This window comes from Salmo trutta, unplaced genomic scaffold (assembly GCF_901001165.1).
Source record: "Salmo trutta unplaced genomic scaffold, fSalTru1.1, whole genome shotgun sequence".
Taxonomy (NCBI): Eukaryota; Metazoa; Chordata; class Actinopteri; order Salmoniformes; family Salmonidae; genus Salmo; species Salmo trutta.
In genome coordinates, this window is record NW_021822222.1 from 760,060 (window position 1) to 772,085 (window position 12,026).

General features: G+C 47.3%; 1 protein-coding gene across 2 annotated transcripts; it reads right to left on the reverse strand.

The window, feature by feature from the left end:
* Positions 1-2,449: 2,449 nt before the first annotated feature.
* Positions 2,450-9,459, reverse strand: LOC115181187 (cotranscriptional regulator FAM172A homolog). 2 transcript variants are annotated; one of them, XM_029743218.1, is made up of 3 exons: positions 9,167-9,459; positions 5,780-6,640; positions 2,450-3,292 (listed from the first exon to the last, which is right to left on the reverse strand). In XM_029743218.1, exons 2-3 carry the CDS (start codon positions 6,637-6,639, stop codon positions 3,046-3,048), a joined length of 1,107 nt encoding a protein of 368 aa, XP_029599078.1. In that variant the 5' UTR covers position 6,640; positions 9,167-9,459; the 3' UTR covers positions 2,450-3,045. The 2 variants fall into 2 exon arrangements, with proteins under 2 accessions (XP_029599078.1, XP_029599076.1); XM_029743216.1 differs by lacking the exon at positions 9,167-9,459 and having other exon boundaries at positions 5,780-8,357.
* Between the last annotated feature and the right edge of the window lie 2,567 nt (positions 9,460-12,026).

The window sequence follows — 12,026 nt, forward strand, 5'->3', positions numbered from 1 at the left end:
ACCATTAGATATATTACCCAGAGTTGTGTGGTTACCATTAGATATATTACCCAGAGTTGTGAGGTTACCATTAGATATATTACCCAGAGTTGTGAGGTTACCATTAGATATATTACCCAGGGGTGTGTGGTTACCATTAGATATATTACCCAGAGTTGTGAGGTTACCATTAGATATATTACCCAGAGTTGTGTGGTTACCATTAGATATATTACCCAGAGTTGTGAGGTTACCATTAGATATATTACCCAGAGTTGTGTGGTTACCATTAGATATATTACCCAGAGTTGTGAGGTTACCATTAGATATATTACCCAGAGTTGTGTGGTTACCATTAGATATATTACCCAGAGTTGTGTGGTTACCATTAGATATATTACCCAGGGGTGTGTGGTTACCATTAGATATATTACCCAGAGTTGTGAGGTTACCATTAGATATATTACCCAGGGTTGTGTGGTTACCATTAGATATATTACCCAGGGTTGTGTGGTTACCATTAGATATATTACCCAGAGATGTGAGGTTACCATTAGATATATTACCCAGAGTTGTGAGGTTACCATTATATATATTACCCAGAGTTGTGTGGTTACCATTAGATATATTACCCAGAGTTGTGAGGTTACCATTAGATATATTACCCAGAGTTGTGTGGTTACCATTAGATATATTACCCAGAGTTGTGAGGTTACCATTAGATATATTACCCAGGGTTGTGAGGTTACCATTAGATATATTACCCAGGGTTGTGTGGTTACCATTAGATATATTACCCAGAGTTGTGTGGTTACCATTAGATATATTACCCAGAGTTGTGTGGTTACCATTAGATATATTACCCAGGGTTGTGAGGTTACCATTAGATATATTACCCAGAGTTGTGAGGTTACCATTAGATATATTACCCAGAGATGTGAGGTTACCATTAGATATATTACCCAGAGTTGTGAGGTTACCATTAGATATATTACCCAGAGTTGTGAGGTTACCATTAGATATATTACCCAGAGTTGTGAGGTTACCATTAGATATATTACCCAGAGATGTGTGGTTACCATTAGATATATTACCCAGAGTTGTGTGGTTACCATTAGATATATTACCCAGAGATGTGAGGTTACCATTAGATATATTACCCAGAGTTGTGTGGTTACCATTAGATATATTACCCAGAGTTGTGAGGTTACCATTAGATATATTACCCAGAGTTGTGAGGTTACCATTAGATATATTACCCAGGGTTGTGTGGTTACCATTAGATATATTACCCAGAGTTGTGTGGTTACCATTAGATATATTACCCAGGGGTGTGAGGTTACCATTAGATATATTACCCAGAGATGTGAGGTTACCATTAGATATATTACCCAGAGTTGTGAGGTTACCATTATATATATTACCCAGAGTTGTGTGGTTACCATTAGATATATTACCCAGAGTTGTGAGGTTACCATTAGATATATTACCCAGAGTTGTGTGGTTACCATTAGATATATTACCCAGAGTTGTGAGGTTACCATTAGATATATTACCCAGGGTTGTGAGGTTACCATTAGATATATTACCCAGGGTTGTGTGGTTACCATTAGATATATTACCCAGAGTTGTGTGGTTACCATTAGATATATTACCCAGAGTTGTGTGGTTACCATTAGATATATTACCCAGGGTTGTGAGGTTACCATTAGATATATTACCCAGAGTTGTGAGGTTACCATTAGATATATTACCCAGAGATGTGAGGTTACCATTAGATATATTACCCAGAGTTGTGAGGTTACCATTAGATATATTACCCAGAGTTGTGAGGTTACCATTAGATATATTACCCAGAGTTGTGAGGTTACCATTAGATATATTACCCAGAGATGTGTGGTTACCATTAGATATATTACCCAGAGTTGTGTGGTTACCATTAGATATATTACCCAGAGATGTGAGGTTACCATTAGATATATTACCCAGAGTTGTGTGGTTACCATTAGATATATTACCCAGAGTTGTGAGGTTACCATTAGATATATTACCCAGAGTTGTGAGGTTACCATTAGATATATTACCCAGGGTTGTGTGGTTACCATTAGATATATTACCCAGAGTTGTGTGGTTACCATTAGATATATTACCCAGGGGTGTGAGGTTACCATTAGATATATTACCCAGGGTTGTGTGGTTACCATTAGATATATTACCCAGGGTTGTGAGGTTACCATTAGATATATTACCCAGAGTTGTGAGGTTACCATTAGATATATTACCCAGAGATGTGAGGTTACCATTAGATATATTACCCAGGGTTGTGTGGTTACCATTAGATATATTACCCAGGGGTGTGTGGTTACCATTAGATATATTACCCAGGGTTGTGTGGTTACCATTAGATATATTACCCAGAGTTGTGTGGTTACCATTAGATCTATTACCCAGGGGTAAACCTTAGAGGGAATTGTTGATTTGCTGTACATTTTTTATTCTAGATGACATTTTATTTGTAAAAATGTGCCAAAAGAAAATATGCATTTTACGTAAATGTCTTTAGTATTTTACAGATAGTAAGATAAAAAAAAAAGTATTTATCCACAATCTGCTGTGGACAAATCCGGTCCTGGAGTGTCTTAACAAAATGAAACTAAAAATATTTAGGATGATTTCATCCAGTGTCCAGAAAAATGATTTAACATGAATTAGACAAGTGTCTTTCTGAGCGAAAGATAAATACTCAATTCCCACTGTGCTCCTGTACTTCACTGGTGCTGTCAGTAAGGCCTGGTGATACCTCTCCCACTGTGAGGCCTGATCTGTCCCCCTGTACTTCACTGGTGCTGTCAGTAAGGCCTGGTGATGCCTCTCCCACTGTGAGGCCTGATCTGTCCCCCTGTACTTCACTGGTGCTGTCAGTAAGGCCTTGTGATGCCTCTCCCGTTGTGAGGCCTGATCTGTCCCCCTGTACTTCACTGGTGCTGTCAGTAAGGCCTGGTGATGCCTCTCCCGTTTTGTGAGGCCTGATCTGTCCCACTGTGCTCCTGTACTTCCCTGGTGCTGTCAGTAAGGCCCGGTGATGCCTCTCCCGCTGTGAGGCCTCATCTGTCCCGCGGTGCCCCTGCTGCGGGTCACCATGCTGAAGGTGGTGGGCGGTTTAGGACTCAGCGTTTTGGAGAAGAACCTGAACACCGACTCCATGCAGACATACGGAGCCGCGTCATGACTCTGTGTACCAGCTGACATCTGAGGGCATCCTGCTTTCAGCGACCCCACCGGCTGGTTCAGGGGCTTGGAGCTCAGCACCCACCTAAAAGGCAACGTCGTATGTAATGTGCAATGTAAAAATATAATTTATTGTCAATTACATCCCTGGTTATATAAAAGGCATCAACCCACCTCCTGGAAGGTGTCCTGACTTCCCTGGTTATATAAAGACATCAACCCACCTCCTGGAAGGTGTCCTGACTTCCCTGGTTATATAAGACACCAACCCACCTCCTGGAAGGTGTCCTGACTTCCCTGGTTATATAAAGACATCAACCCACCTCCTGGAAGGTGTCCTGACTTCCCTGGTTATATAAAAGGCATCAACCCACCTCCTGGAGCATGTCCTGACTTCCCTGGTTATATAAAAGGCATCAACCCACCTCCTGGAAGGTGTCCTGACTTCCCTGGTTATATAAAAGGCATCAACCCACCTCCTGGAAGGTGTCCTGACTTCCCTGGTTATATAAAAGGCATCAACCCACCTCCTGGAAGGTGTCCTGACTTCCCTGGTTATATAAAGACATCAACCCACCTCCTGGAGCGTGTCCTGACTTCCCTGGTTATATAAAAGGCATCAACCCACCTCCTGGAAGGTGTCCTGACTTCCCTGGTTATATAAAGACATCAACCCACCTCCTGGAAGGTGTCCTGACTTCCCTGGTTATATAAAAGTCATCAACCCACCACCTGGATGGTATCCTGACTTCCCTGGTTATATAAAAGGCATCAACCCACCTCCTGGAAGGTGTCCTGACTTCCCTGGTTATATAAAAGACATCAACCCACCTCCTGGAAGGTGTCCTGACTTCCCTGGTTATATAAAAGGCATCAACCCACCTCCTGGAAGGTGTCCTGACTTCCCTGGTTATATAAAAGGCATCAACCCACCTCCTGGAAGGTGTCCTGACTTCCCTGGTTATATAAAGACATCAACCCACCTCCTGGAAGGTGTCCTGACTTCCCTGGTTATATAAAAGGCATCAACCCACCTCCTGGAAGGTGTCCTGGCTTCCCTGGTTATATAAAAGGCATCAACCCACCTCCTGGAAGGTGTCCTGACTTGACTGGTTATATAAAAGACATCAACCCACCTCCTGGAAGGTGTCCTGACTTCACTGGTTATATAAAGACAAGACATCAACCCACCTCCTGGAAGGTGTCCTGACTTCCCTGGTTATATAAAAGGCATCAACCCACCTCCTGGAGCGTGTCCTGACTTCCCTGGTTATATAAAGACACCAACCCACCTCCTGGAGCGTGTCCTGGCTTCCCTGGTTATATAAAAGGCATCAACCCACCTCCTGGAAGGTGTCCTGACTTCCCTGGTTATATAAAAGGCATCAACCCACCTCCTGGGAGGTGTCCTGACTTCCCTGGTTATATAAAAGGCATCAACCCACCTCCTGGAGCGTGTCCTGACTTCCCTGGTTATATAAAGACAAGACATCAACCCACCTCCTGGAAGGTGTCCTGACTTCCCTGGTTATATAAAAGGCATCAACCCACCTCCTGGAGCGTGTCCTGACTTCCCTGGTTATATAAAGACACCAACCCACCTCCTGGAAGGTGTCCTGACTTCCCTGGTTATATAAAGACATCAACCCACCTCCTGGAAGGTGTCCTGACTTCCCTGGTTATGTAAAGACACCAACCCACCTCCTGGAGCGTGTCCTGACTTCCCTGGTTATATAAAGACATCAACCCACCTCCTGGAGCGTGTCCTGACTTCCCTGGTTATATAAAGACATCAACCCACCTCACCTCCTGGAGCGTGTCCTGACTTCCCTGGTTATATAAAGACAAGACATCAACCCACCTCCTGGAAGGTGTCCTGACTTCCCTGGTTATATAAAGACATCAACCCACCTCCTGGAAGGTGTCCTGACTTCCCTGGTTATATAAAGACATCAACCCACCTCCTGGAAGGTGTCCTGACTTCCCTGGTTATATAAAGACATCAACCCACCTCCTGGAAGGTGTCCTGACTTCCCAGGTTATATAAATACATCAACCCACCTCCTGGAGCGTGTCCTGACTTCCCTGGTTATATAAAGACACCAACCCACCTCCTGGAAGGTGTCCTGACTTCCCTGGTTATATAAAGACATCAACCCACCTCCTGGAAGGTGTCCTGACTTCCCTGGTTATATAAAAGTCATCAACCCACCTCCTGGAGCGTGTCCTGACTTCCCTGGTTATATAAAGACATCAACCCACCTCTTGGAAGGTGTCCTGACTTCCCTGGTTATATAAAGACATCAACCCACCTCCTGGAAGGTGTCCTGACTTCCCTGGTTATATAAAGACATCAACCCACCTCCTGGAAGGTGTCCTGACTTCCCTGGTTATATAAAGACATCAACCCACCTCACCTCCTGGAGCGTGTCCTGACTTCCCTGGTTATATAAAGACACCAACCCACCTCCTGGAAGGTGTCCTGACTTCCCTGGTTATATAAAGACAAGACATCAACCCACCTCCTGGAAGGTGTCCTGACTTCCCTGGTTATATAATGACATCAACCCACCTCCTGGATCGTGTCCTCAGCCACTCTCGACCCGTCGCGTCCAATGGCTGGTGCCACAGGCTGTGGGAGGAGTCCAGGAAGGCCGCCGCCCACACCTGCCTCACCACTAGTTGTGGTCGTCGGCACAGCAGGTCCACGAACGCCAGGCCCCCGTAACCGTGCGCTACCACGACAACGCGCCGGGAGACGCAGCGCGACACCAGGAGGTCCCAGACGCGGTGGACGTGCTCCTCCGGAGTCTCCCCGGCACCTCCTCCTTGGTTGGGGTTCATCAGGAGGACAGAGCTGCCCTCTTCCAGGACCCTCCTCACATAGGGGATCATGCTGCCTCTCTCCAGACCGTCGCTGGCAGCAGCCCTCCAGCTCCACAGCCCGCAGCGCATCGTTCCCCGGTCCTGGACCACTACCAACAGGGTGGCAGGGCTCTCCAGGGCCCCAGGGGATAGGTACACGTAGCCCTGGCTGGGGGCTCCTCGGTGGGGGCTAAAGTAGACCCTGTGGTGGTCCCCCTGCCCTTGGGACTCTGGTGGAGGAGGGAGGTAAACCCCCTTGCTGAGAGGTGGAGGAGGGAGGTAAACCTCCTTGCTGAGAGGTGGGAGGTAGAGCCTGACGAGGTGGAGCTGCTCCTCCAGGAGAGAGTGAACGTGTTGGGTGACGTGGAGACATAAAGCCTGGTCCTCTCTCTGGGTGGCGTCTGGGTCACAGCCCCGCTGGAACATGAAGGGCTCCTGGGTGAACCGGTGACACAGACGCCCGTCCGAGGTGAAGCGATACGGGAAGATTGAGGGAGGGGAGACAGCCTGACCCCCATGGCTCTGGGTCTGACCCTCGGCCTTAGCGGTGTCCACCATTAACTCCATCCTGGTGCAAAGCATAAAGGGAAAATTAGCCTCTAGCCTGGGAGTAATGAGGAAGAGCTATCTGATCCCGTTAGCCTCTAGCCTGGGAGTATTGAGGAAGGGCTATCTGATCCCGTTAGCCTCTAGCCTGGGGAGTAATGAGGAAGGGGCTATCTGATCCCGTTAGCCTCTAGCCTGGGGAGTATTGAGGAAGGGCTATCTGATCCCGTTAGCCTCTAGCCTGGGAGTATTGAGGAAGGGCTAGCTGATCCCGTTAGCCTCTAGCCTGGGAGTATTGAGGAATGGCTATTTGATCCCTCTAGCCTGAGAGTATTGAGGAAGGGGCTAGCTGATCCCGTTAGCCTCTAGCCTGGGGAGTAATGAGGAAGGGCTAGCTGATCCCGTTAGCCTCTAGCCTGGGGAGTATTGAGGAAGGGCTATCTGATCCCGTTAGCCTCTAGCCTGGGGAGTATTGAGGAAGGGCTATCTGATCCCGTTAGCCTCTAGCCTGGGAGTATTGAGGAAGGGGCTATCTGATCCCGTTAGCCTCTAGCCTGGGGAGTATTGAGGAAGGGCTATCTGATCCCGTTAGCCTCTAGCCTGGGGAGTAATGAGGAAGGGCTATCTGATCCCGTTAGCCTCTAGCCTGGGGAGTATTGAGGAAGGGCCATCTGATCCCGTTAGCCTCTAGCCTGGGAGTATTGAGGAAGGGGCTATCTGATCCCGTTAGCCTCTAGCCTGGGAGTATTGAGGAAAGGCTATCTGATCCCGTTAGCCTCTAGCCTGGGGAGTATTGAGGAAAGGCTATCTGATCCCGTTAGCCTCTAGCCTGGGAATATTGAGGAAGGGCTATCTGATCCCGTTAGCCTCTAGCCTGGGAGTATTGAGGAAGGGGCTATCTGATCCCGTTAGCCTCTAGCCTGGGGAGTATTGAGGAAGGGCTATCTGATCCCGTTAGCCTCTAGCCTGGGGAGTATTGAGGAAAGGCTATCTGATCCCGTTAGCCTCTAGCCTGGGAATATTGAGGAAGGGCTATCTGATCCCGTTAGCCTCTAGCCTGGGAGTATTGAGGAAGGGGCTATCTGATCCCGTTAGCCTCTAGCCTGGGGAGTATTGAGGAAGGGCTATCTGATCCCGTTAGCCTCTAGCCTGGGGAGTATTGAGGAAGGGGCTATCTGATCCCGTTAGCCTCTAGCCTGGGGAGTAATGAGGAAGGGGCTATCTGATCCCGTTAGCCTCTAGCCTGGGGAGTAATGAGGAAGGGCTATCTGATCCCGTTAGCCTCTAGCCTGGGAATATTGAGGAAAGGCTATCTGATCCCGTTAGCCTCTAGCCTGGGAGTATTGAGGAAAGGCTATCTGATCCCGTTAGCCTCTAGCCTGGGAGTATTGAGGAAGGGGCTATCTGATCCCGTTAGCCTCTAGCCTGGGGAGTATTGAGGAAGGGCTATCTGATCCCGTTAGCCTCTAGCCTGGGAGTATTGAGGAAGGGCTATCTGATCCCGTTAGCCTCTAGCCTGGGAGTATTGAGGAAGGGCTATCTGATCCCGTTAGCTTCTAGCCTGGGAGTATTGAGGAAGTAAGCACATCGTTATTTGTATACAAGGATCATTTTACATTTCATGTAATCGATAAAGTGGGGTCCCAAATGATTGACAGCCTTGCTAAAGATGAGCAGAAAAGACTGTATTAAAATTATACAAATACTGAGCTATATTGTACACTGAAAAAAAACAACAACAAAAAACAGAGTAATTATATAATTTTATGTTAATACAATTGCTCCATTGGTGTGTGTGTGTTGCCTAAGAGCTCTATATTCATGTCATCCAACTAATGTAAACGGCTGGAGTTTTTTAAATGACATCGGCACTTGGATTGAAACCAGGTGCTTTGGTCAGATCACCTGTAAATAGAGCTCTTCGTCCACGCAGACTAGCGGTGGGTTTAGTGTCCAAATCAGGATGCATGAGCAGAGAATAACCCCATTTACCTACTGTAAAATATGGATGGTGGATGTTATGGGGCTGTTGATGCTTCCGCTGGTCCTGGGGCCTTTTGTTAAAGGTCAACGGCATCATGAACTCTACCAGGAAATACCTGGTAGAGTACCAGGAAATTTTAGCCCCCCCAAAAAACCTGCTTTCCTCTGTCAGGTAGCTGAAACTTGTGACTAAGTGGATCTTCCAGTAAGACAATAACTCCAAGCACAACATCAAAATCCAAAGAAATTGTTAATTGGCCACCAAAAAAATAAAACAAATAAACATTTTGCATTTTGCAATCTCAGTGTTCCGGACTTCAAAACCCATTGAAAACCTTTGTTTTGAATTGAAGAGGGAAGTTCATAAACACATTTCATACAGTCCTTTTTTCCCCTCATCTTTATCAAGGGTGTGAATAATTTGTGACCCCAACTGTATATCCTAACCAATTAAAGGTAAAACGGTTTGCGTTACCATTTATTTAAACTAGGATTTATATTTGCATAGTATTTGTCAGTTCATTTATCACCATGGCTAATAGCATCCCTCCTCACCAAAACATACCTGGTTAAAGTGATGCGTCGGCGCTGTATGAGTTCTGGCCGATCAGTTGTATCCAATAACCCCAAAGAGGCCAATGAGAAAAGGCACTTTAAACGTTACTTTACTCTCGACTGAATATTAGTAATGACCGCTCCGATGATGCTTTGACAGGTGGAAGTTACAAACGAAAAGCGACGACGTGACGAGCCAACCCCCCCATCTATAGGTCAAGGTGCATGTCATAGCGACGACGTGACTCAACCTCCATACCATAGAGACGACGTGACTCAACCTCCATAAGTCGCTCTGGATAAGAGCGTCTGCTAAATGACTTAAATGTAAATAGCGACGACGTGACTCAACCTCCATACCATAGCGACGACGTGACTCAACCTCCATGCCATAGCGACGACGTGACTCAACCTCCATGCCATAGCGACGACGTGACTCAACCTCCATGCCATAGCGATGCCATAGTGCGCGAATGTCATGGAAATGCCGCATGACATAATCAGTCACAAGATACAAATATATACATTTTTTTTATTTTTTATTTATGTTTAACTTCGAGATAATAAGCTTTAACCACACAGAGATGCTTATTATTTATTGCTGAGCAATATGATAAGGCCATTTCAGGACTGTCATCTTGATCTACACATATTGGCAATTGTTCCACCATGAATGTATTATGAAGTATATGAGTTATATATTTCTAAAATAAAATAAATCACATGTTGCATAAAAATCACATGTTGCATATCATCATCACCGTAGTACATGCAGGAGAGAGAGTGAATTCATCACCATAGTACATGCAGGAGAGAGAGGGTTCATCACCGTAGTACATGCAGGAGAGAGGGGGTTCATCACCGTAGTACATGCAGGAGAGAGAGGGGGTTCATCGCCGTAGTACATGCAGGAGAGAGAGTGGGTTCATCACCGTAGTAAATGCAGGAGAGAGAGTGGGTTCATCACCGTAGTACATGCAGGAGAGAGAGGGGGTTCATCACCGTAGTACATGCAGGAGAGAGAGTGGGTTCATCACCGTAGTACATGCAGGAGAGAGGGGGTTCATCACCGTAGTACATGCAGGAGAGAGAGGGGGTTCATCACCGTAGTACATGCAGGAGAGAGAGTGGGTTCATCACCGTAGTACATGCAGGAGAGAGAGTGGGTTCATCACCGTAGTACATGCAGGAGAGAGAGTGGGTTCATCACCGTAGTACATGCAGGAGAGAGGGGGTTCATCACCGTAGTGCATGCAGGAGAGAGAGGGGGTTCATCACCGTAGTACATGCAGGAGAGAGAGTGGGTTCATCACCGTAGTACATGCAGGAGAGAGAGTGGGTTCATCACCGTAGTACATGCAGGAGAGAGAGAGGGTTCATCACCGTAGTACATGCAGGAGAGAGAGGGTTCATCACCGTAGTACATGCAGGAGAGAGAGTGGGGTCATCACCGTAGTACATGCAGGAGAGAGAGGGGGTTCATCACCGTAGTACATGCAGGAGAGAGAGTGGGTTCATCACCGTAGTACATGCAGGATAGAGAGTGGGTTCATCACCGTAGTACATGCAGGAGAGAGAGGGTTCATCACCGTAGTACATGCAGGAGAGAGGGGGTTCATCACCGTAGTACATGCAGGAGAGAGAGGGTTCATCACCGTAGTACATGCAGGAGAGAGGGGGTTCATCACCGTAGTACATGCAGGAGAGAGAGTGGGTTCATCACCGTAGTACATGCAGGAGAGAGTGGGTTCATCACCGTAGTAGAGAGTGGGTTCATCACCGTAGTACATGCAGGAGAGAGAGTGGGTTCATCACCGTAGTACATGCAGGAGAGAGAGGGTTCATCACCGTAGTACATGCAGGAGAGAGAGGGGGTTCATCACCGTAGTACATGCAGGAGAGAGAGGGGGTTCATCACCGTAGTACATGCAGGAGAGAGAGTGGGTTCATCACCGTAGTACATGCAGGAGAGAGAGTGGGTTCATCACCGTAGTACATGCAGGAGAGAGAGTGGGTTCATCACCGTAGTACATGCAGGAGAGAGGGGGTTCATCACCGTAGTACATGCAGGAGAGAGAGTGGGTTCATCACCGTAGTACATGCAGGAGAGAGGGGGTTCATCACCGTAGTACATGCAGGAGAGAGAGGGGGTTCATCACCGTAGTACATGCAGGAGAGAGAGTGGGTTCATCACCGTAGTACATGCAGGAGAGAGAGTGGGTTCATCACCGTAGTACATGCAGGAGAGAGAGTGGGTTCATCACTGTAGTACATGCAGGAGAGAGAGGGGGTTCATCACCGTAGTACATGCAGGAGAGAGAGTGGGTTCATCACCGTAGTACATGCAAGAGAGAGAGTGGGTTCATCACCGTAGTACATGCAGGAGAGAGGGGGTTCATCACCGTAGTACATGCAGGAGAGAGAGTGGGTTCATCACCGTAGTACATGCAGGAGAGAGAGTGGGTTCATCACCGTAGTACATGCAGGAGAGAGAGGGGGTTCATCACCATAGTACATGCAGGAGAGAGAGTGGGTTCATCACCGTAGTACATGCAGGAGAGAGAGGGGGTTCATCACCGTAGTACATGCAGGAGAGAGAGTGGGTTCATCACCGTAGTACATGCAGGAGAGAGAGTGGGTTCATCACCGTAGTACATGCAGGAGAGAGAGGGGGTTCATCACCGTAGTACATGCAGGAGAGAGAGTGGGTTCAACACCGTAGTACATGCAGGAGAGAGAGTGGTTTCATCACCGTAGTACATGCAGGATAGAGTGGGTTCATCACCGTAGTACATGCAGGAGAGAGGGGGTTCATCACCGTAGTACATGCAGGAGAGAGAGGGGGTTCATCACCGTAGTACATGCAGGAG

Bases quoted from the DNA above. Each gene is read 5' to 3' on its own strand.
- LOC115181187 (XM_029743216.1), bottom strand. From the start codon at position 6,654: ATGCTTTGCACCAGGATGGAGTTAATGGTGGACACCGCTAAGGCCGAG. The intron at 3,293-5,779 runs GTGGGTTGATGT...GTTGCCTTTTAG, and splicing joins CTGAGGACACGATCCAGGAG to GTGGGTGCTGAGCTCCAAGC.